This window comes from Alosa alosa, chromosome 8, assembly GCF_017589495.1.
Source record: "Alosa alosa isolate M-15738 ecotype Scorff River chromosome 8, AALO_Geno_1.1, whole genome shotgun sequence".
In the NCBI taxonomy this organism is placed as follows: Eukaryota; Metazoa; Chordata; class Actinopteri; order Clupeiformes; family Clupeidae; genus Alosa; species Alosa alosa.
The window spans coordinates 29,247,247-29,271,151 of NC_063196.1; the positions used below are offsets into that span (position 1 = coordinate 29,247,247).

The following is a 23,905-nucleotide window of genomic DNA, read 5'->3' on the forward strand; positions in this document are numbered from 1 at the left end:
ATGAGGATGTTGTTTATGAAAGATGACAACAGGCAAAAGATAACTTGTAACACCGAAAAATCACCAAAACCAAGTCTAGACACCTTAAGGTTTCTTTGTACTTTCATATAATTGAATTTAAACGGACTGGTTATCCACGTCCTCGCCTTTTATGAGCTAGGCCTACTATTTATTTCGTCAGATTTTCTTTAAACAAGGTTATACCAAACCCACAAAAGATTCACAACACTCTTGCGAAACTGTCACTCTCTGAGCCGTCTCTGATATGGCCAGGGGATGGCGCTGAAGAAGTGGATGGGGGAGGAGAGTGTGTAATGGGGGGCGTATTTTCATCTCATCTGATGTCATTAATGTTAAGCGCAGATTTTTGTAAAGAAAATTATATGGACGACGTCGGCAAAAATATCATCAACATTAGGCCCTACTAAAACAACACAAATTATTATTATCATTAGTGGTACTATTATTATAATTAGTATTAATAATAATAGTAGTAGTATCATTAAGTTGCTGCGTGAAAGCATTGCGCATGGCAACATGTGGCTGCATTGCGTTCATGCGGATGTTGCTGAAAAAAGGCCTGAAACCACAAGGCGTCTTTCTGAAAACCCAACTGTCTGAAACCGTCTTAACAACCATCTCCAAGTGATGGCGAACAGAAGGTAGGACCACTGGACCCTACAGTAGCCTATTGCCAACACCACGTAAAACAATCGCCGAGAGACCGAGGCGAAGACATTTTAAACGTCAGTCTCTGAGTTTCAGGAAACACTAGGATGAGGAGAACCTCAAAATATAAAACATTAAAGTGGGCAACAGGTCTTTACCGGGTTATTATATTTATGCTGCTTGTTTAAGAAGAAGGAAACCGCCTATTAGATGACAGATACCTTCTCCAGAAATCAGGAGATCTCATCATGGGCTTCCCCAAGCCCCAATGAAATTTCTTCTAGGCTGCTCCTGTATTTGGGTGAATTCGTTTTATATTGATAATAACGGTTTATAGAGAATGGCTTTTCTGATCCACTATGTCATAGCAACGCAGTTTAACCCCAAATATAGGCTAAACTGAACCGTACACCCTGCATCCGCTAAAATCAGTGCAGAGCCTAATCGGTGCGCGCACGGACAGCACGATTAAGAAATGGTAATACCAGATCTACCAGTCTTCCCTCTGTCGTTAAACATCTGTCGACTGATGATCATGCTACACGATCTCTCCTGTTCTTTAGTAAGACACCCCATCTAACCGAAATTGTTGGCTAGTCTCTTTGGTAATGTAGGAATTAATAAAATACATGTTGATATATGTGCCTATTATGATTTCGATTTGTTTAAAATATTTTTGAGCACTAGATAGATATAAGAAGATTTTTTGCACATAGGTAGAGACAGAGGACGGACGAGACAGAGGTATGTTGATTGTTGATAAACAAATTAGTTTACTAATATGCTTGCAGCTCTTGCATATGATAAGTCTGATTGACTGCTGATTAATTTGGGATATGAATTTGGACAGGCTTCGTGTAGGCTATTGGAAGTTGACTTCAGTTGGGTTTTGTAGTTTGCCTACCTGCAGAATATGACGTTTGTACCTAAAACAAGTCGAGCAAAATAATGTCTGTTGAAATGCATGTTGTCATACAGATGAATATATCCTTTATACTATAGCAGAAGACAGGAGTTGCTTCAGTTTCAGCAGCAGTATGGCAGAGCAGTAAGCAAGGGAACTCCATGCGCACATTGTATTGCACATTCCATGCATGCAGCAGGCATTCAAGAACAAAAAGTGTGATTTGTGTAATGGGGGCCTGCGACCCTGCAGAGCTTTGGCTAGAGATTTAGCTGACACTTTTATCCAAAGCGACTTACAAAAATGAGGAATTGAATTCAAGCTACGATGCAGAGGAGCAATAATACTACAACAGTCAATCCTAAGCTTTGGGCTACGTCTTCCCGTTAAGCAATGACTGCGAATCAGCAGCTGTTGCCATAGCCTAAACCTTTTGCAATTCAAAAGTTAGTGCTAGTATGTAAACTGTCGTTCTGATTCAAGCTCATGATGTCCACCACCAGATGGCTCTGTTTTGCAAAAGCCTGACCAGTGCAACAAAATGCAGCCCCATCATTGCATGTCTGTCATTTGAGACGCTGCGCTGCTCCTCTGGAAGTTTGGACGCTGATTTGTTACTTCGTATCAGATCTTTTCTTTCAGCGCCAGGAAACCCATGCTGTCATGGGATTAAGTGTCAGGTTGTCCGAGGGCATCATTGCGCCATCATTGCGTGTCATATTTCCTAAGCTTTCATGGTTCCAGAAGGTTAATATAAATTGATATGTAGGCCTATTTAAATTGTTGACAGACTAGCCCCAATGTATGCCAATGTCATGTTATTCTTTTATTGCATTACTGAGACACATATTCCCCTATGCTAATAGCACATTTTAATCACTCAATATCCATTCAAAACCATGAATTAAGGAATGTTACCCTACTTTTATCGAATGGGATTCTGAACAAACCCTTTGGTTAAACAAATTAAAATATATAAAATCGCAGGCAAGTAATATTCATGGCATCTGAACGTGTCAAAAGACTTAAAAACTTCAAACAAATGGACATAGCCTATGTTGTTGTCTTTTATGTCCACTGGATAGATGACATTCAACCCTTTAGTAGTCCTCTGATTAACCTTTCGTGATGATTAGCCATCTTTTCTTGATAGGTCACACAATTAAAAATGTTATGAAACTAGATGCTATATCTTCTGAGTAAGTTCTGTTGATATGTTATGCCAATTTTATATCAGCCGTGACAAAGTTTATGTCTACATATTTGTTATAGGCTACACTTAACAGCCTAGGATAAGATCACTGCTTCATCATACCATTTGACCAAATCTCTTTCATGGTCTATATGTTTGCATTTTTAAATGATATATCATCATACTTGAATTATGTTGGTCTACCCTGGTAGGTCCTGGCTTCCACTTGCCAATGTTTTTTTTTCTTCCTTAACGGTCCTTACATGAACTGTTGCGTGCCATCACCTTGCAATTTCCCACACTCACCGCTCTTGGATTACTAAACCCTAATAAAATATTAATGTTCGGAAAATTCCCTGAATCAACACTGAATAAGACCTGTATTCTGACCTTTGGGCGTCAAAAGCAGAAAAATGTCTTGAGCGCGACGTTAAAGCGCTTTGGCGCGACTCATTTCAGGTTTGTCCTGCCTACGCGTTTGTCAAATACGTCAAGCTATTTGCTTTAGCAATTTGAGTGCTGTGTCTGATGTTGACTTTGCTCTCTACATTTCAATCATAGCCTGTGGTCTGTCGGATGGATTCCTGAGGATGGCCGTCCACGTAAACGCAGGTAAATGCATTCTCTAATCATACTTTTCAATAAGCTACTTGCGATAAGTTGCACTGATGCCTCTGTCTGTAGGCTATAAAAGCAGGTCATAATAAATGAAGATCAGCTAACAGAAAAGTGCTTGTTGACTGCAGGTCTGATGAAGAGCAACAGATGAAGTACAAGGTGTCCAAGTCTAAGACTTAGACAATAACCAGTTTAAATATTTTTCTTAAACAGCAAAGTGAAATGGGAATATTATAAGGGACGGAATCGAAGATTTAAAGTATACCCTAAAAGATAATTTGACGTAGGCTAACCTGTGCGGCGGATTTGTTATTATTTAGCCGGCGTGGTTTCACTGACCACTTGCGTCTGACGTCACGAAAAAAGTGTAGCGTTCCTTGACGTCAGACAATATACAAGTATTTACTGTTTGACCTGTTGGATTTAAATAAATTAGGCTACTTTAGCTAATACATGGAAATCGATTTTATAGAGGCTTTATAGCAACGTTGCTGAACTATTTTTGTCAATCGGCGTTCGGAAACAATTATAAAGACACTGAATTGAACAGGCTTACTGATAATGTTGCAATTTCAAATACCCTGTCATTTTGTGTTTAATTAAATATAAGAAGATCAAAACTCCTTGGTTGCGTTCATTTCGTTTTCTTTTCATCTTGGGGGTTTATTTAAGGCATAATTAACCGTATGCTATGTTTTAAGAGTTAATGCAGGCTTGCAGATCAAACAGACAGAGGAGTGAATGAATATGCAACGCGGGAAACCACTCTTTGTTTGCAAGAGGCCGCATGATAACGGCATAGTCGTGTCGTTTTTCAACTTTCACTCCAGTGTCTACCACCATGTCATGATTTTCATTTCTTCTAATTAAAATTTCTAATCAGAACCATGTTTTATTGTCACCCACATCATAGCTGAATGTAGACTAATATTCTCTCAAGTAGACGTATTCATTGGTTATTTACACTTCTAAAAGTAGTTATAGATGTGGAATCATGTCTCAGTCGTGTAATCAAACGATTCAATAACATTATTAATTGAATGTATTCGTTCAAATACCTTATCTTTACAAGTCATATATCATGCAATCTCCTTTCAACCATAACCATTTGTGATTCTAGATGCAAATAAGTTATAGGCTACATTGATATAGAAAAAAAAATATTTGTACAGCCTGGCAATACCATTTTGATCATCTTAATTCATTGTTATTCTGAACATAACACAGAACCCCTCAACCAGACCTAAAACAAACTGTTGTGTCTACATAGAGGCTGCATCTCCAAAAGGGATATTGTTACATTTACATTACATTTGTAATGTAATGTTGATACATTTTCTTGTTAGTAAAAGTTAGATAATGAAACCTTTCTTAATAACTGTCTATAGACATTTTAAGAACAGTGTGAGAGAATGAAAAAATAAGGTTAATAACAATTCATTCAAAGGCTTGACAGCACCTCAAACAAAAAGCCTTCAAATCGACCTAAAATGCCAGAAGTAAAACTGAACAGAAAATTCATCAGGCCTCATTACTCATAATAACAATAACAATATAACCAATCAGCATTCCCAGACAACTAGTTAACCCCCTGCCACAAATTAAATATATGAGTTTGTTTACAATTTAAAAATGGATACAACTAATGTCTGGAATGCATGACTATAAAGCAAACGAACCTACTCACCTCAGGACACACACATTCACAGAGAGAAAGAGAGAGAGTGTCAGTGAACTCTCAGTGAAACACTGAAGGCAACAGGGTGCAGGATGCATATATCCCCCGGGGAACCCAGGGAAGTTGCATGGGGGGTTGGGAAGGTGAACTGGGGTAAGGGAGTGCACACCAAGGTTCAATAACATGGTTCCTTTCTTTCACTTTGGATGTGTAGAGTGGCCTGTAAATGTTGCTTTTGATTGCGGTTACACGGGCAGAGAGGGGAAAAACATTGCTATTGAGGCTATATATTCTCTCACATAATGATTAGCCTACCAGTAACAATTTGCACCCCAGATGGATTCTAACTCTGTTGGCTAATGCAACAAAGGGAATTGGATGTAGGCGACAATCTTTCAATCCGCGGAATGGACTGAAAATCAGACCACTCGTTGTGATTGACTGTTAATTCCCACCAATCAATTGATACACAAACACACAAATTAAGACCGTTTTAAATGAAAAGCAGTCTTGCGTATCATCACGGTGTTTTTAGGTCTATTTAAGTCTTACTGGTGTATCATATGTGAGTAACACATTCCCTCAGATTTTTTATTATTATAAAGAAAACATTTGAGGGGTCGCCTATTGGCCGCACCAGCGTACCCAGAGTCCATGCTGCTGCAGGGATCAAACAAGGACACTTGAGTGAGCGCGTGCTTAATTCCATATTGCGCTTTTCAGGGGTTTCTTGGTAGTGGCTTTGAGGTGTATTTTCAGTTTATAGTTTCGCATGGAATGCATGAATAGATAACATCTGACATAAGTGACCGGTAACCGAGCCCCGGATTCCACTTCTGCGTTAGGATAGAGTAGGGGCTATCCCCCACCCCTTTTTGCGCTCCATCTTCAAAAACAGTCCGATGGCTAGCGCGGGGGGTGGGTAGGGTTGCTGAGGGGGCATGGGGTGCTCATGAATTCCGGAGTGTGGGAGGTGGAGGCGGGGGGCTAGTAGATTCCTCCCCAACGAGTTTTCCCCCCACCGCAGATACACAAATAGGCTAAACCCCGATAGAAAGTAGCCAAACCATTACAACGAAAATTTGCCTACATGACTACGGTTTTGTCGTTAAAGCACGTGCGTGCGTGTATGCAGCAGGGTCCACTCAGGGCATGTGTTTGAACGCGTGTGGAGATGTAAAATAGGCAACGTCTTTGTGTAATGGCCAACTATTATAATGTAATTGCCCACTTTGTGAACTATTTGTCATATCTCTCCTGATTCACCGTTTTTCCAACTCTCACATGGGCCAGCCATCTCTATAGTTTTCAGTATACATTTGATGAGTTTTATCTCATATTACACATTTTGCTTACCATAGTTGAACAAGTGAAGTGGATTAATTTTGAGAGGTTTTCTTTACGCAAGCCTTTTGCAAACACACAGTTATATTTTACATCAACATGCAACATAATAATTCTAACTGATTGTTTCAAGGGTGATTTGTATCATTTAGAAAGGGTTTCACTGGAAAAGAAACACAATGTTGACTTTTCAGCATCAATGTTTTATGAGGATGTTTGTATCTCCATTACATGTTAATTGAGACACTTATGCAGTGATTTTCTCCGGAAAATTAGGTTTATGCTGAGTTGTATCGTGAACTATTTAATTATAAAGAATTGATTGTCCAAATGAACTTGCACTTTGTTCCACTGTTCAGTTTTGTAATGGAGAATGGAAAAATCTGTGATTGTTTGTTTTTTAAGATACCTTTGGAGTTCAGCTAGAGCTTCTACAAGACATTATATATGGAGGGTAATTAAAATGCAAAGGTGATTATGTTATGATGTGTGGAGTAGTGCCATCTCAAGGTGGTTGGACTTGGTTCCGTCGCTCCGGTACTCTGTTGAAGTAAGCCCAGTAGACCAGCAGAAAGAGAGCATGTCTTTGACAGAGTCACGTGTGCTATTCTGTGAACGAATGAGAGGGAAGGAGAGCGAGAGAGAGGGAGGGAGAGAAAGAAAGAGAGAGAAAGAAAGAGAGCGCACAAGGGGGAAAGGGGAGAGTGAGAGAGTGTGCCTATTGCGAGTGAGGGAGGGAGGGAATGAGTGAGGGAGAAGGAGAGAGATGACAAAATATCAAAGGAGAGAAAGCACGCAGTACCATGCGAGCTAAATTTGTGCCCGCTGGAAATCCTGATGTCGGATTTATGGTGAACAGCAGAAGCTCTTTTCGCATAGGAAGCGATTCTACTGGAACTTTGCAAGAGAGGGTCGGCGGGGAAACATGGCCGAAGGTTATTTTGCTTTTATTTGTATTTTTGAGGGTTCACTGTTCAAATCAGTTGGCACGGGAGGGGTTTATGACCGTTATTGTGTAATGCATTCATTGTTGTTTACAATCCTTGGTGATGACTCCGTGAGGGGATGTGACAGGCTGTTGTTCACGATGCTGATTCGTGGTGTAGATGAGTTAAACGTGAGCTGGGGAACGCTGCATACACCTGCCCTTTGGCTCCATAGAAAGCGGGCTAACTATGCAAGGCCATTCTAGAAGTTACACCATGGGATGTCTTTGCTTGCATGAGTAGAGCGATCAGAATAGGCGAACAAGACCAATGACTTAGTCTGAGGAACTTTATCCGCTTCATTGATATTTCATTCAGTTCTTCAACTCGCTTCTTCAAAGCATATCCATCCGATCATTCAGTCTCAAATGAACATCTGTGTTAGACAGATGCACAAGGTGGTCCGATCAACCAGTAATAAGATACCAGAGTTAGTTAGCCTACTTTTTAACATAACCGTTAGGAAAACACCTTGCAGTAAAAAAAACAGTCCCAAACTAACCGTAATCCGTTCTATGGTGTGCAGGAGGGGCGAGTAGAGGTGGCGGAGAAGTCCCTGCTACGTCGCCCGAGCAGGAAGACCGGAGCCCGGCTCCGGTCCTGACAGGATCGGGTCATTGCAAATGGTTCAACGTTCGGATGGGCTTTGGATTTATATCTATGACCAGCAGCGAAGAAGGTCCCGTTGACCCTCCGATGGATGTGTTCGTTCACCAAGTAAGTGATGTTTGGAGCAACTTCAAAAAGTATGTAGCTTACTATCCCGCGAGCTCTACCATTTGTTGGTGTGGTCGTGGTTACGTTTCATTGTAACGCGCCAAGCCTTTGAGATGGTAAATGTGAGCCTCCATTTGTTGCTATTTTAAGACTTAGGTTAGGCTACATCTTTACTAGTGGAGCCAATGACGAGGTCAATCATGTGTTAATTTGTAACATGTATTAGGCCTATCCCCATGCAGAAGTTGGTGTTTCAGTATTTCACGACATTATCTTGCACAAATTAAAGAAAACCCAAACATCTCTTCGACTGGCAGCTTGAATATGTCGAGTACCCTCGAAGCGGCACGAACACTCTTACAAGTTCCAGCGCCTTGTCTTATTCCTAGCCTACAACTGAAGTATGACAGTGTTCGTTGAGTACTTTTCTGTGCCCTCACGTACAGGGGAAGATGGCTGATGGCTGATGTTGGCAACCTCTCTCTCTCTCTCCCCCCTCCCCTCTCTCTCTCGCGCGCACACACACACACATAGGCCTACGCTACACACGTCGTAGTTATGTTCAGTTGAGATGGTTGTGAGTGAATTCACTTCTCAGCACCGTAGTCATGCAGCCGCTATAGAGTAGGCTATATCGTTTGCTGTTAGCTGAGCGATGACAGACACCCTCATGTGCATACACTAGTGTCCACGACAAGCCAGAGTTAAGTTTTTGATTATTTTTAAGCAGGCCGAATGCTAGTCATCGAGTATGGCTGGGACTAACATCTTCGTCTACTCGTAGGCCTGGAGTAGGCCTACGCTATCCCCACGAGATGTTCCGAATTCGCATTTTCTAAGAAGAAAACAAAGAGGACTACTTGTCCGTCCAACCTCTCACTGCATGTCTCTAAATCGCCATTTTTACGGTCTCATAAAGCAGCCTTTTAAGACTCATGGAAGGAGACTGAGAGGAGAGTAGGCCTACTTGAAGGCTGGCCCAATTTTCACTTTGCCTGTTTTGTTTCAACAGCATATGTGCTATAAAATCATGGACATTTTAACAAACAAGCTGCCTTCGGTACGGGGTTCCAGTATTACGCATCCGTTCCTGTGTTTCTAGACGTAAAGGAGAAGATTCCGTGAGGTAGAGAACAAGAGATCTGACAGGGCGACTGTCTGATTCGTCATAAACCAAAAATGTGGAAAAATGGAAAATTACGCGTAGGCTACTGGGTGGTCAGAAACGACATAGTAGGCCCCATGGCTTAAGGACAGAAGTTGGTAAAAGTACAACTAACGTTTCACAAGAATAATCTACAACCTTTATTTTCACGATTTTATACGTTTTCTGTGTGGTTCTGAAGTAGTATTTCAAAGTAGGTTGGCTATTTGGCAGTAACATTTAAGTAACAGATGTAGGCCTAAATATTTAACCTAAAAATGTAACTGTGGCTTTGGATAAGCACAGTAGCCTACCAGTGAAGAACTTCAGAGCAGAAGTGCAGTTGATGCGCATGCTTTTGTAAAAACACATATTGTTGTTAATGAGTTTCACATTAGGCCACTCTAATGGATTTTTTATGTGTTTTTGTACTGTAGGTGCTTTTATCCAGAAGAGTTCATTACACGAGTAATCTCATAATCTTCTGTAGGCTACAATTTCATTTAGAACCTTTGACAAAAAAGCATTTCCTGCCAGCTTCAACACAGCAGCTGGGTTGTCCCACTGTGGGTCTTCATAGCAACACACACACACACACACACACACAGATACACCTTCCAAGGAACAGTCAAAGGGTCACTCACACACATGTAGGCACAGAGCCACACGTGGAGGCGTTGTGGGCCGTCTTGGCTGGCTGGGGGAGATTGTGCGACCCTGTGCGGTGGCAGTTGGCCTGCAGATAAAGCAGTGCACTGCTGAGTGAGTTAGCATTTGTGTGTGAGAGACTGATTGGGTGTGATCCCCAGCTCAGTAAACCGGAATGTTGCTGAGCAAGAGAGAGAGAGAGAGAAAGAGTGAGTGAGATAAAGAGTGTGTGAGAGAAAGAGAGGGATAGAGACACAGGGTGAAAAAGCAATGAACAAAAAGATATATGGAGAGAGACTAAGATGGAGTGATGGAGAGAATGAGTTGACGAGGGCGAGAGCTTAAGCTTGGCTGTGTACAGTTTTCTGTGCCGTTTGCTCCACCACCAACATGAGGATGATATATGGCAGGAATACATCCCCAGTGGAATGAGGGAAGAGTAGGAAAATAGAGGTGAAGAAACAGGAGCAGAAACAGAGGGATGATGGGTTAACAATAGCGATAGTATAAGTTAAAAGATGTCAGAAGTAGACATAATAAAGGTGAGGGAGAGAGAATGAGAGAGAGAGAGAGAGAGCAATGAGGAAAAAGAAAAGTAACAAAGGCATGAGAGAGAAAAAACTGTGTGTGTGTGTGTTTTCACATGCGGAACCTAGCCTATGTGCATGAATTTTTCACCATCTTCTTCACAGTAACAAGAAATACCAACATCCTATCCATTACATGAAGTCTGAAACAATCCAAGACCAAACCAAGCCTCCCTGGTTCCAAAGCTTCTGCCAGCCTTGTTTGTGCATTCTCTTCCTTGTCCAGACCTTCCATGTTTGAGGCATGGATTGGCACATTCTGAGCAGGCCGCATACGGCACGTGGTGGTTGGTTGGTTGGTTGAGCAGCTTGTGCCCTGACTGAGAAAGCAGTGACAGATGACAAGGAGAACATGTGACTCTATGAATATGGAGATGCATTGTGTGGAGCCAGTGGCTGAGGCTAGGCAGGCTAACGGCTATGTGTATGTAGTGTTTGTCAGGCAAGCAAAGGGAGACATGGAACCCCCCAGCTGCCCCAGGTTCCTGGAGCTCATCCTTCCCCACTACTCTTTGGTGTGTGTGTGTGTGTGTAGAATGTATATGTGGAGTGACAGAGAGACTTTGTTTGTGCATGTTTGGGTCAACCTTCCTGTAAGATAAAGATAAAGTATACTTTATTGTTCCCCTGGGTTGGGGTCATCTTGGGCTACAGTCACTGCATCACAAACTTGCAACATACCACATAAAATATACACACAAACAAACAAAGAGTGCTTGTGTGTGTGTGTGTCTGTGTGTGTGTGTGTGTGTGTCTGTGTCTGTTTGTTTGTTTCCCTTGTTGAGTGATAAAGGTAAGAGGTGTGTGTGTGTGTGTGTGTGTGTGTGTGTGTGAATATGATGGAGATGGAGAGACTGAGGGAGGCAGAGTGAGAGAAGAAGGAGAGTGACAGTTGGCCACTAATTCTTTATGATGGTTGTTTGTGTTTTCTGTATTGGTTCTAGTTGTAATCTTCTGTTGGGCAGTGTCTTCTGTTTGTGTGTCTATTTCTGTTCATTTTTTTTGTTACATGATGTGTACACACACACACACACACACACACTTTGCTTGAATGTGTTTCTGTTGCAACATGTCATCTGTGTCTCTCAGTGTATGTGGATGTGTGTGAAAGGTTCAAATGAGTGTGTTTTGTGTGAGGCTAAGGTGTGTGCCTTTTATGTGTAAGCGAGTGTGTGTTTTACAAGTGTAACTTGTTTTGAGCTTGTGTGTGTGTGTGTGTGTATACATGTGTGTGTGAGAGAGAGAGAGAGTGTGTGTGTGTGTGTCTGTGTGCGTACTTGAGAGAGAGAGAGAGAGAGAGTGTGTGTGTGTGTGTGTGTGTGTGTGTGTGTGTGTGTGTGTGTGTGTGTGTGTGTGTGTGTGTGTGTGTGTGTGTGCGCACACACGTCACTGTGTGTTGTGAGGTTAAAGTGGGCCCCTAGTGAGATTAACCTCTGGGCTGTTTCACCGTTTGGCATGTGGGCTCCTCCCCTCGCTGCCTACAGATAGCCCAGTATCTGGCTTTGTCTCAGCCACATCAGGACTCCTCCTCTCTCGCCTCTCCCTGCCTGCCTCACCAGAGTGTGGGTAAGTTTGTGTGTGTGTGTGTGTGTGTGTGTGTGAGTGCAGGTAAATATAGGTAAATATAGGTGAGTGTGTGTGAGTCTGGGTGTGTGTATGTGTGAGTGTGTGTGAGAGAGAGTGTGTGTGAGTCTGGGTGTGTGTATGTGTGAGTGTGTGTGAGAGAGAGTGTGTGTGAGTGTGATTGTATGTGTGTGTGTGTGAAAGAGAGTGTGTGTGAGTGTGTGAGAGGGGTGTGGGTAAGTGTGTGTGTGTGTGTGAGTGCATGTAAGTATAGGTAAGTGTGAGTGTGTGTGAGTCTGGGTGTGTGTGTGTGTGTGTGTGTGTGTGTGTGTGAGTGTGAGTGTGTGAGAGAGAGAGAGAGAGTGAGTGTGAGTGTATGTGTGTGTGTGTGTGAAAGAGAGTGTGTGAGTGTGTGAGAGGGGTGTGTGATATAGACAAAAACAAGATAATATTTTCAGGGATTTTGTTGATTATTAGGTGGAATTGAATCCTTAACAAATAAAGTATCATATTAATCAGTTTTAATCAATGATATTAGTAGAAACAGCATATTTAGGAACACAACCAGAGGTCTCAATTTTTTTTTTCAAACTGAAGCACTCAAGTAAAATAAAAAGGCTTTTACTCAAGTAAAATTAAAAACACTTTAAAACCAGTGCAAGTATTTACCAAGGGTTAACACCTGCCTTCTGAATTGTATGTGCATACATGTGACCAAAAGTTATGAGCGCACCTAGAAAAGTTAATGTAACATGGCCTTTTTCCCCTATTCGTATTCTTTGTATTTCTTTATTATTTATTATTTACTATATTTTTTTTTTATGGGAGATGGTGCTTATGACATATGAGATATGGCCTATGAGATTGGTGACCATGAATGCTAAGAATAAACAACGTTAACAACAAAGCCTTATAATGGATGAGAGAACAATATTTAAGATAACATTCATGCTTATGAGGTTTTTATTTTCTAATTAGTAAGTGATACATTTGGTCATTATTGATCGCTATTTTAAAACATTAAGTATAAGTATAAGTATACACAATATAAGTATTATGAATCTTTCACATTATGAATGCAGACTCCAAGCAGACTCTAGAAAGTGAATGTCACTACGGGCTCATGTTGGCAATGTTAGCATTATCGTAACTTTATCATAGAAGATATATATTGCATACCCATAGTATGTGTGTGAGAGAGGGAAAGAGAGAGAGAGAGAGAGAGCAAAACAAGAAAGTCCATGGTCAGCCATGTGACTTCACAATAATAGTCAGTCAGTCATTATCAATCAAAAAAAGAGAAGCCCATATAAGGAAAAAGATAGTGTGTAATTGGGAGGTGAAGGAGCTATTTGTGAAGGTGCCTGAAAATGAGCTGGAGGCATTGGATGACTTTACTGCGTGGAGGGGGAGGGACCTCGTCTTTCACAGCGTCTCATTGGTTGGAGGCAGGTTCTCACAGAGGTGAGTGTGTGTGTGTGTGTGTGTGTGTGTGTGTGTTTGTCATTAGACTTGGGAAGGGTCTGTGTTTTTTTATTTCTGTTCTGAGAAGGCTGTAAGATTTGATGGCCTCACTCAGAATGGCATAAGTGTGTGTGGTTGTGAGAAAGTGGTTTAAAATAATCACTACTCGTAAACATTAGAAAGAGCTGTGCATTAGTTAAACAATCCCTCTGCGTTATGCGCATAAATGAGCTTAAACTTAATGTTTGTTTTTTATATTTTATTTAAGAGTAAAACTATGCTGTTCCTGTTTCTCTAATCAATTTGTTTTGATTTAAATACACCTTTTGGTTTCTGTCTGACATAAGCATTTACATAATTTACTCTTTCCATGATCAAAACATATTACTGTGGTTTGTGTAGTTAACTGTTTTTTAACACATATTTTTAAGAAACATTTAGAAAACAGGTAAAGTTTAAATCGTTAAATAATGCAAGCATATAGAAGTATCTATAATCTGTGGTACTGTGGTACTTATTTACTCATTAGTTTATATTTTCATATATTTTATACAGCATTTATATTTTGCATTTTATTGTGGACTGTCTAGTAAACAATTATTTTCAATTTGTTTAGTGAAGAATTTATACAAATTAAGTATGTAGGGTTTTGTCTTAGTAGTTAAAGATGAATGATTCATATGAATATTAAAAAGGACCATTCCCCGTTAAAATAATCCATTAAAAATGTGAGGTAAATCCACTTGTTAAAATCCACTAGTAATACTCCATAAAAGGCTTATTTAATGCATTATAATAAATTAACACATTTTTAAATCCAAATATGAATCCATCTTATTTTTCTATTCTTAAATTATTTTTTTGTTTTTATTTTACAGCAGGCGTGTGTGTGTGTGTGAGAGTGTGAGTGTGAGTGTGAGTGTGTGGCTTGTAATTGTAGAGGTTTAGCATGATGTAGTATGTCCTGGCAGATCAAATGCAGTGGCTGTCAGGTAATGACAGGCCGTGTGTGTGTGCTGTTGATTTGGAGGCACGGGGACAGGAAGTTGTCCTGGAAGCCAGGAAGCGTGTGAGGAGGGGGTGGCGTGATGGAGCGGCTCAGAAGGGCAGCTGAGCCTGAGACGGTACTACAGCATGGCGTTTGGCACTGATTTGTTCTCATGCAGACATTAAAGAACAGAAAATGTGTTATTGATTTGAGAACTAATAGGAGAACGTTGTGTGTGTGTGTGTGTGTGTGTGTGTGTTGGAGGAAGTGTGAAGCTTCTTAAAGGAGAATTCCGGTGTGATATTGACCTAAAGTGTGTTGAAACATGATACCGAGTGTGAACGTATGTCTCATAGCTCACCTCGGCTTGTCCCCTGCACTCAGAAATCTGGCGCTAGTTAGCCAATGCTACCAACACAGTGTTTCGTTGTGGTGCCTCGGGCATCGGCCTAGCCGTAGCAGCAACTGGAATCCATGCATTTTCACGGAATTATTTTTGGAATCTGATCCCTTATCATACCTGTTCGTTCGTACTCATCGCTCGACTTATCGTGACTAAATTCAAGATGGCGTCTAACGGTAACGGCCTTAAGGTACTGTCTGTATAAATCGTCTTGTAAATAAACTACCAGTGCTTTTTTCAAAAGTTGTCTATGTCTTTTTTTAAATGGCAAGGCCCTCGAAGTCTACCAATGAAGTATGGAGCTACTTTGAGCCCTCGTAAATGGTGTAAAACAGTGATTTATTTGCATGGCTAGGCCGATGCCCGAGGCACCACAACGAAACACTGTGTTGGTAGCATTGGCTAACTAGCACCAGATTTCTGAGTGCAGGGGACAAGCCGAGGTGAGCTATGAGACATACATTCACACTCGTTTTCATGTTTCAACACACTTTAGGTCAAAATCACACCGGAATTATCCTTTAAGCGTTTGATGGGGGCAGCGAGGTGAGAGGTCACTTTGCATAATGAAAATGTGTTGTGGAGGGGGGCTTGGGTGTCACGCGACGCCACTACTGCTGGTGGATCCTTTTTTCCTCCCTCTCTCTCCTCTTTCTTTCCCTCTCTCTCTTCTTTCTTTTTGTCTTTCTCGTTACTACCATCTCTCTCTCTCTCATTTGCTGTCCAATTTCAATTCTTTCTCACATGCTCATCCTCTTTTATCTTTAAGCTTAAAAGCTTTGGCAGACACATGTATCCCTGAAGCTAGTAAAGAGATAGAGCATGAGTGTGTGTGTGGGTGGGTGATGTAGGGTCTATGTCCTCTCGTCTAGTGAATTGCGGTTCCCTGTTACCAGCCATGGCCAGTGAAGAGTTTGAGAATGGGAGGTTGCCACTCTTCGAATGAGTCAAGCCTCATGCACCAGTGACTCACACACACATACTCATTCACATATTCATAGACATGGACATGCACGCACACACACACACACAGATCCAGTTGTTACATTTTTTAGTCTACATGGAGACAAGCCTAATATGTATGAGAGGGAAGTTTATGTGTGTGTGTGTGGGTATTCCACTTCTGACCCCAGGGTTGTGTGGTTGACCTGGCAAGACCTCACATCAAATGAAGGTTTTGTTCCTCAGTGTTGATCAGTAGAGAATGCTCTGTCTCTCTCTCTCTCTCTCTCTCTGTCTCAAATTCTCCTTCCCCCTGCTGGCTTTGTCATTCCCTCTATGTCTCTCTCTCTCCCTCCCTTTCCTCTCTTCCTCCTTTTTCTCTCTCCCTCCATTCCCTCCTTCTCTCCTCCTCTATTACATTCTCTCCCTTGTTCTTTTCCTCCATCTTTGTCTGCTCCTCACCATTCACTTCATCTTCTGTGGTTCCCTCCCACTTCATGCCATTTATTTGGATATTTGTGTCACTCTTCATCTTTTTGTTTCTTTCCCTCCATCCTTACTCCTTTCTTTCTTTCTTTTTTCTTTCTTTCTTTCTTTCTTTCTTTCTTTCTTATCCTTCTTTCTTTCTGTCCTCCATCTCTGATACCTGCATTATTCTAGTTATTCCGATGTCCTGATAGCCCCTCCATGTAGACTCCCTCCCCCCCTGGCAAGCAGGCAGGGTGAGGTGTGTGTATGTGTGTGTGTGTGTGTGTGTGTGTGTGTGTGTCCGTGTTATTTACTCTCTGTATCTCTCCGTCTCTCTGACCTGCCGTAACCTCAGGCAGGACATCCGTTGGGTCACAGGGACAACATGCGCCTGCCACTCCAGCTTCTGATTCACACACATGCACACACACACACACACAAAAGCAAAAGCATACGCTTTCTCTCTCTCTCACTCCTCTCTCTCTCTCTCTCTCTCTCAATCTCTCTCTCAATGCCACACACATGCACATGCTCTCTCTCGCTCTGTCTTTCTCTCTTTCTATCTCTCTCTCAGGCCATCCTTAAAAATATTTTTGTTTGCAGTAACAGCCAAAAAAAAATTAAAAATGGGGTAGGTAGGTCAATATTTTTTTTTTTTCAAGATTCAAAGTAAAAAAAAAGTAAAATTTTGGTCATGGTGATTACGTGGGAATGAATTTACACAAATGTGCATATCATTGACGTAACTGACTGGGTCTTCAACCTGTGCCTTCAGGCGCACCATTGCAAACCTCATTCTGATGCAGGTTATATAGACCAGCCTTTCTCAAACTTCTTTGACCTGAGGCCCGGTCATGGCAGACTTTTGGGTCATAGGGCTCATCTACATATCCCCAGAAAGAAGGCTACAATAGCTCTTGGCCACGTTATATTGAAATTTGACTATGCAATACTCAATGCTATACAGTGTATTATACAGTCTCTGCTCTGTTTCTAAGGAAGTTCCAAAAAAACAACGTCGTTCTATTAAGTTTCGTTAAATAAATAAATAGCCTTCCAACAGGTTGAAGCGGAGCTTTGATACCAACGTTATCGATTAGTTTCAGTTTCTCTCGCGCAGACGCGCATTGAATGAATGCTCATACCACCACTTAATTGTAGGGCTCCATGTTTAATGACATCGATAGCAGAAACGTTTGTTTTTCTTTTTTCGTCGATCCGCGGTTTCTTGATCAACTACGCAGCAAATTATCAGATGAAGCACCGGGGCTAATTTCACTCCACGACTCCGCGGACCAGCAGTCTCCATGTTGCGGAACCATATTTTGAGAGAATGCTGAATAGACCACAACCTATTTCAATACTCCGACACGGTCACCGTTAGTCTAGGGGAGGAGGGATGAGAAAAAGATCTGGCCACAGTTCTTCCAGAACTTCGTGCCAAGTAAAAGCGTTATCAGTTTGTGTGAATGAAACGAAGCGTAGGCCATAGTGTGACATGCGTAAAACCAATGGTGTAGAGATGACGCCACAGGTTTTTTTTTAAGTGAGCCACGTTTGCATGTAGGCAATTTATATTCACAATACTTGGGCCTACTAAAATAAATATTATTTTATTGCATTTGTATTGGTTGTTTAGAGTAAAAAAAAAAAAAAACAATCGGTCGGTATTAACGCAAGTTTTACAACCGGCAAGTCGGTCGGACTAAAAGGGGAAAAAAATAAATATTTGGGTCGGTTCTAAATTGACAGGGTCGGTCGGGTTACGGCAAACGAAAATATTTTTAAGGATGGCCTCGCTCACACATATTTTCACAAGCAGCCAGCCCATATTACTCCTTAAACCTGTATCCCTTTGCCTTCTTAAGAAGCCCTCATTCTTTTGATGGGCGCTGTGATGGGTTGTTCTCTTTCTTCTTGTTCGTTCCATCATGGAGACCTGGAGTGCTGGTTTTAATTTGAAGCGAGTGGGGGGAATCTCTCTCCCTCTCTCTCCACTCTCTCTCTCTTTCTCTCTGCTCTCTCTCTCTTTCTCTCTCTTTCTGCTCTCTCTCTCTCCGCACTCTCTCTCTCTCTCTGCTCTCTCTCTCCCTCTCTCCTCTCTCTCTCCACTCTCTCTCTCTCTCTCTCTGCTCTCTCTCTCTCCGCTCTCTCTCTCAATCTGTCTCTCGGCTGCAGCGTGGCAAAGGAGTTTCAGCTCCGCGCACACAGTACAACCGCACGAGGAGAGCGAGAGAGAGAGAAAGAAAGGGGAGGGGCCTGGAGGAGGGGCCAGGGAGACGAGCCCCTCTGACCTTTGACCTGGTAAAGGCAAGCGGCTGCTGTCACGGAGCGATGACGCGTCTGCTCAGGAACTTCCTGTGGACTAGTAAGAGGCCCTCTTAAGCCTGCTCCTAGATCAGTGATTAGGAGCAGGAACCCAAGATCCATTCAGATCCATGGAAATGTTCAGATCTATTCAGATCCATGGAAATGTTCAGATCTATTCAGATCCATGGGAAACATTCAGATCTATTCAGATCCATGGGAACTTTCAGATCCCTCCTGAAACATATTCTCAGTCTGACTGCTGAGAATTGTACCTTTTACTGAAGCAACTCTCAGCAGAGACAAACCGGATCAGCCAGCATTGGTTTCATTTGGTTTGGATCACTGGATTCATAATCATACTGCAAAATCTATTAATCACTATATGTGTTCCTACGAGCTTTATAATACTCTGAAACGTGTGTGTACTGTGTATCCAATTATGGCTCAATTGTTCCATAGTCATCTAATTGGTCCCAAATGTCTGGAAAGTTAGAAGGTTCTAGAAACAGAAAACGTTTTGTTTTGTGCTGCTGTGTAACCCTTTCCCCTTTTGTATCCACCAGCTCTATATGAGAGAAAGAGTTCTAGGACATGTGTGATTGTGTGGAAGTGTCTATTGGGAACTTTGCTCAGCCAGTGCAGTGTTTCCCACAAAATTCTATTTGTGGTGGTAGGTTTGCAGAGTTAACTTAAATGCAACAGTTTTTAACAAATTAGCGCAGTGTGGTTATGATGCAGATTTAAGCACAATTTATCCAGTCGACTTTTATGCGAACAATTGCAGGATTGTTAATGTTTTCTTGAAACATACATGTAGGTTTGTTGAGAGACAAGAGAGAAGGAGAGGCTGTGCAAAGGTGCACATAGCTCTACAATTAATGAATTCCATCCAATTTAAATAGTACAACATGGAAAATCATTGTGTGGTGGTCAGTGTTGATATTGTGGTGGGCTGCCACAAATAAGTCAATGTATGGGAAACACTGCAGTATGAATTTACTGTTGTATTAAATCTTAAAATGTCATTATCACTGTAATGGATATCTGTTAAGATATATGTGCTGTACAAAATGTGCTATATGGTTTGGTACAAAATATATTTGAATAAAATAGTGTTATAATTATATTGTAATCAACATTGAAGGTATATGTTAAGGTATTATATTGCTCACAATTTGTGTTTTATATTTTATATAGAAGTAGAAAGTGTGAGTTAAATTAAAGAAAAGTTTCTGAAATGAAAAATGAAAAAAATTCTGAGACATTCGCAACATTTGCCTCTCTGGTGAGAAGACAATAAGAGATCTCGTGTAGTTGGTGATGATCGTCATCATCACAGGTATGTCTAAAATGGTCTGTCGATAGGTTGATGTAACAGCCATAACTTTGTCTTTAAACTTTGTCAAAATCACCTCTTATGAACCACATTAGGTTGAATTTCGATTGAATGAAAGAAAATACATTTTAAAGCATTGAAGCATTATGCAGATTTTGTGAACAGAGCTCTTGTCGAGTCCTCCTGTGGTTTACTTTCATGGTTCACTTCCTCAGTCACTGTGCTGCCCTGTGATTGGCAGAGAGGAAAGGTTCTGTCCTTCCCCACCCCCTGCCCATCCCAAACCAAAACATCCAACATGGCTGTTGCCAAGCCCCCAGTCACAGTGGGCAGGGAAGTGAATGGGCAACATCTCCACAAGTTACTCAGTGTAAACACGAGGGAGATGTTAAGGGTTTTGGTGTTTAGTTTTTAAATTTCACCCCAAACTGGAATTATTTCAAAAGATGTGTCACAAGTTTGTTTGGACAGAAAGCTGAAAAGGCTTATGCTGCAGGGTATGCACTCGGGTTGTTTGAAGTTATGTTGCGTAACTCTTAGTGTAGCTTGTGTAATTTTAGCCCTGTGTAGATTTAGTTCAGGTTTTGCAGCATGTGACTTAAAAAGCTTGAGAAGAGTGTCAACATGTTTGATTTGAACTTCTGAGTATAGTTCAAAGACCTCCTAATTTATTTAATTGAGCAACACATTATTGTTTTTGAAAGGAAATAATTTGTTTTGAAAATATTGTACATATAAATTAATTGTTCAACAGATTGTAGAGCTTTGTTAGTTTGTTATGCTTTTCTTTTTTCAATCATTAGCTCAGATTCCCCCACAAACAAACAAACAATCAAAGAAAAGTAAATATAAAAATTGTTTTCATAGAAACGAAATTAGCTCATTTAAATTGGAGATGAAAAAGGAATTATAGATGGAAGGTATCAGTGTTGATGATATTAAGTTATTTAGGTCTGGAAATTAGCTATAATTTTGATAAGAAAAAGAATCGATAGAAATACATGATGGCTTGTGAAAGTGATAATTGGTGGTGAATTGGTGGATTAGCCTCTGCAGCTTTCTGTGTTTTTAAATGAGCTGAGTGTGTTGTTGGGCAACTCTCAAGAGACTAAAACATCACTTGTTGCACAATGTAATGTTTTTTGTGCATTCTAAATATGAATACAATTTCATCTATTTTAACAAATAGATGTGTGAATGAATCAATGAAATATTATTTCTTCAGAAATTAAATATTGATCTCCCATTTGTGTAGAATGGAAAAGGTCTTGGTGATGCGGCATTGTGTTGTTCATCTATATTTTCTGGCACATTTCATGTGATTACGTTTATAATCTTGTAATTTCATCTTTCTTATGTCATTATGCCTTTCATTATGTCCCTATGCCCTTGTCATTCACATAATCACAGAAAACACAGAATTATGGTGTTTGAATTGTTCTAATTTTTTCCATAATTGTGAAATTTAGAGGAATTATACATCAGAGAGGCTTGACTAAAAATATCAATTCAAACATCTTAAGTTCATCTTTGTAGTTTTTTTTTCTGAAGGATAATGCTGACGTTTATTCGGGTGAAAGCTACTGTTAGTTGTTCTTTTTTTGTCTTCGACTTCATTGCTTGTGTGTTTTTCTTTTTCGTTATTTTTTTTTACCTTTGTGTCTCATCTGAGCTCACAATGTGTGCTTCCATTGTTGCGTCTATTCTTGAGATCTAAAGAATGGAAGACAACGACCCACTCTCCTCCCTGTGACTCCTGGAAACCACTTCCTCTAGCTCTTTCTTTTTTCTTTAGTTTTGTTCTCTTTTCCTCCCCCTCTATCTCTTGTCTCTCGTTCCATGGATTCTTCTTTTTCTCCTTTTTACTTGCTCTTTCTTTCGCTCTCTGAATGCATACTTCTGAGAAAATAGTTTTTCCAATTCCAAATTCATACGCCTCTCACTGCTCATAGCTTCCTGTATTTGAACATGTGTGTCTAAGAGCTAACTGCTGAATAGTAAATTGTTTTTTACTGGTGGTCAATCTTAAATGCCACTTTTTAAAATGTATCTAATGGGCATAGTAAAGTCGTCTTGTGTTTTTGCAAAAATATCATAAATCATAGTCTTCCTTGAGCCTGTAGTGTGTTTGCTTTGTTCAACTGAAAATCAATGATGTTTAAACTGCAGATGATTCTGATTTGATGCTGGGGCTGACAGGAAGTGACATGTATTGGGTGTGACAAAGAGAGGTCCCTGGGCTGGGACTGATGTGTGAATGAATTGCTGAAGCATGTCATTAGCAAATTTGAACGATTATGAAAAACATTGAATCAACCAGTAATTTCCAACTGCAGTCACCGATAGTCAACATTTTTCAAGCTGGTGATGGTTATTGTCTCTGTCTCCTGCACATCTTCGGCTCTATCTTGATCCATTTGGTATCAGATATACTGGATCAGATATACTGTAAATAGCTGTACTGTCTGGCACTGCAGCCCCTATTGGCTGGGCTTTGAGTGAACTACTGGGGTCCCAATGCACTCATTGTAACTTAGATATCCTTATGGAGATACATATCATCCTTATGTACCTATAGATATATATCCTCCTTATGTACCTATAGATATATATCCTCCTTATGTACCTGATATGATCCTTATGTACCTATGGAGATAGATATCCTCCTTATATACTTATAGATAGATATCCTCCTTATGTACCTATGTAGATAGATATGATCTTTATGTACTGGTACCTATGGAGCTAGATATGATCCTTATGTACCTATGGAGATAGATGGTCATGGGATTTGGCAGACACCTTTGTCCAAAGCGATAGATGTCCTCCTTATGACCATTAGAAACTAGATTGTTTAGTTAATATCAGAAACACCAGAAATAGCAAGGTATACATGCGACCTGCAACAGCATATTAACAATGTCCATAGCCTCCACTACCTCCTCTTCTTCTTTTTCTAATAATAATAATAATAATAATAATAGCAATTCTAATAATATGATCGGAAACATTTCTTTAACTTTTGATAAGCAATCTGATGTGTTTTCTTGATGCTAATCAAAGTTAACGCCTGGTTTCTGACTGATTGGTCATAATTAAATGTTAATTTATTGTTTGGTTTTATTAGCTTTTGTTTGTGAAACAGCTATTCAGATTTTTCAAAACGATTCATTCTTTGAAGTCCTGTGTCTTGTGTGAACCTTTGATATATGTGTTGTTTGACGTATATGAAATTATGTTACATTGTATCCACTACACCAATATCAAAAGAGCTTATTACATGATTATCATCATTTGTATGTAAAACATAGGCCTATCAATTAGAGTGAGCTAATTGAAACAGAAAACACAGTTATTACTGTGTACATTAAATCATTTTTTTTCTTTCTTTCTTTCTTTCTTTCTTACTTTCAGAAGACCTCCATTGTATACATTTATTATTTATGTCTCAGCCTTAGAAAAGTATGATTTTTATATTTAAATTATTTTAAATTATTATTTTTTAACCCCTGATGCCAACACGTGTGTGTGTGTGTGTGTGTGTGTCTCCAGAGCAAGCTGGTCATGGAGGGTTTCCGCAGCCTGCGTGAGGGGGAGCCGGTGGAGTTCACCTTCCAGAGGTCCAGCAAGGGTCTGGAGGCGCTACGGGTCACTGGACCTGGGGGCGGGCCCTGCGCTGGCAGCGAGAGGCGGCCAAAAGGCAAGGCCCCTCCCCTCAAACGCAAACCAAAGGGAGACCGGTGAGTGGTGGTGGTGGATAGTGTGTGCGGGTTGCGTGTGGGTGAATGTAGAGGGAGATTTTGGTTGTGGCAAATGGGTTTTAAGGGTGTCTTTGTTGTGTTAGTTGAAATGTTTTGTGTGACTTTAAAAATACATTAGGAGATAGGGAAGGGAATTATCAAAAATGTGACTTTGATACTATTGCGATATTTGTGCCACGATAC

General features: G+C 40.6%; 1 protein-coding gene across 3 annotated transcripts in view; it reads left to right on the top strand.

The window, feature by feature from the left end:
• Positions 1 to 223: 223 nt before the first annotated feature.
• The window catches only part of lin28b (lin-28 homolog B (C. elegans)), a 34,921-nt gene continuing 11,239 nt past the window's right edge, over positions 224 to 23,905 (top strand). The window contains exons 1-4 of one of the 3 annotated variants that reach the window (XM_048250907.1): positions 224 to 662; positions 3,327 to 3,377; positions 7,918 to 8,108; positions 23,514 to 23,701. In XM_048250907.1, the coding sequence (XP_048106864.1) occupies positions 3,356 to 3,377; positions 7,918 to 8,108; positions 23,514 to 23,701 (401 nt within the window). In that variant the 5' untranslated portion in view covers positions 224 to 662; positions 3,327 to 3,355. Of the gene's footprint in view, positions 663 to 3,156; positions 3,378 to 7,146; positions 7,341 to 7,917; positions 8,109 to 23,513; positions 23,702 to 23,905 lie in introns of those variants that run through there. The other 2 variants (XM_048250909.1, XM_048250910.1) reach the window with 2 other exon arrangements.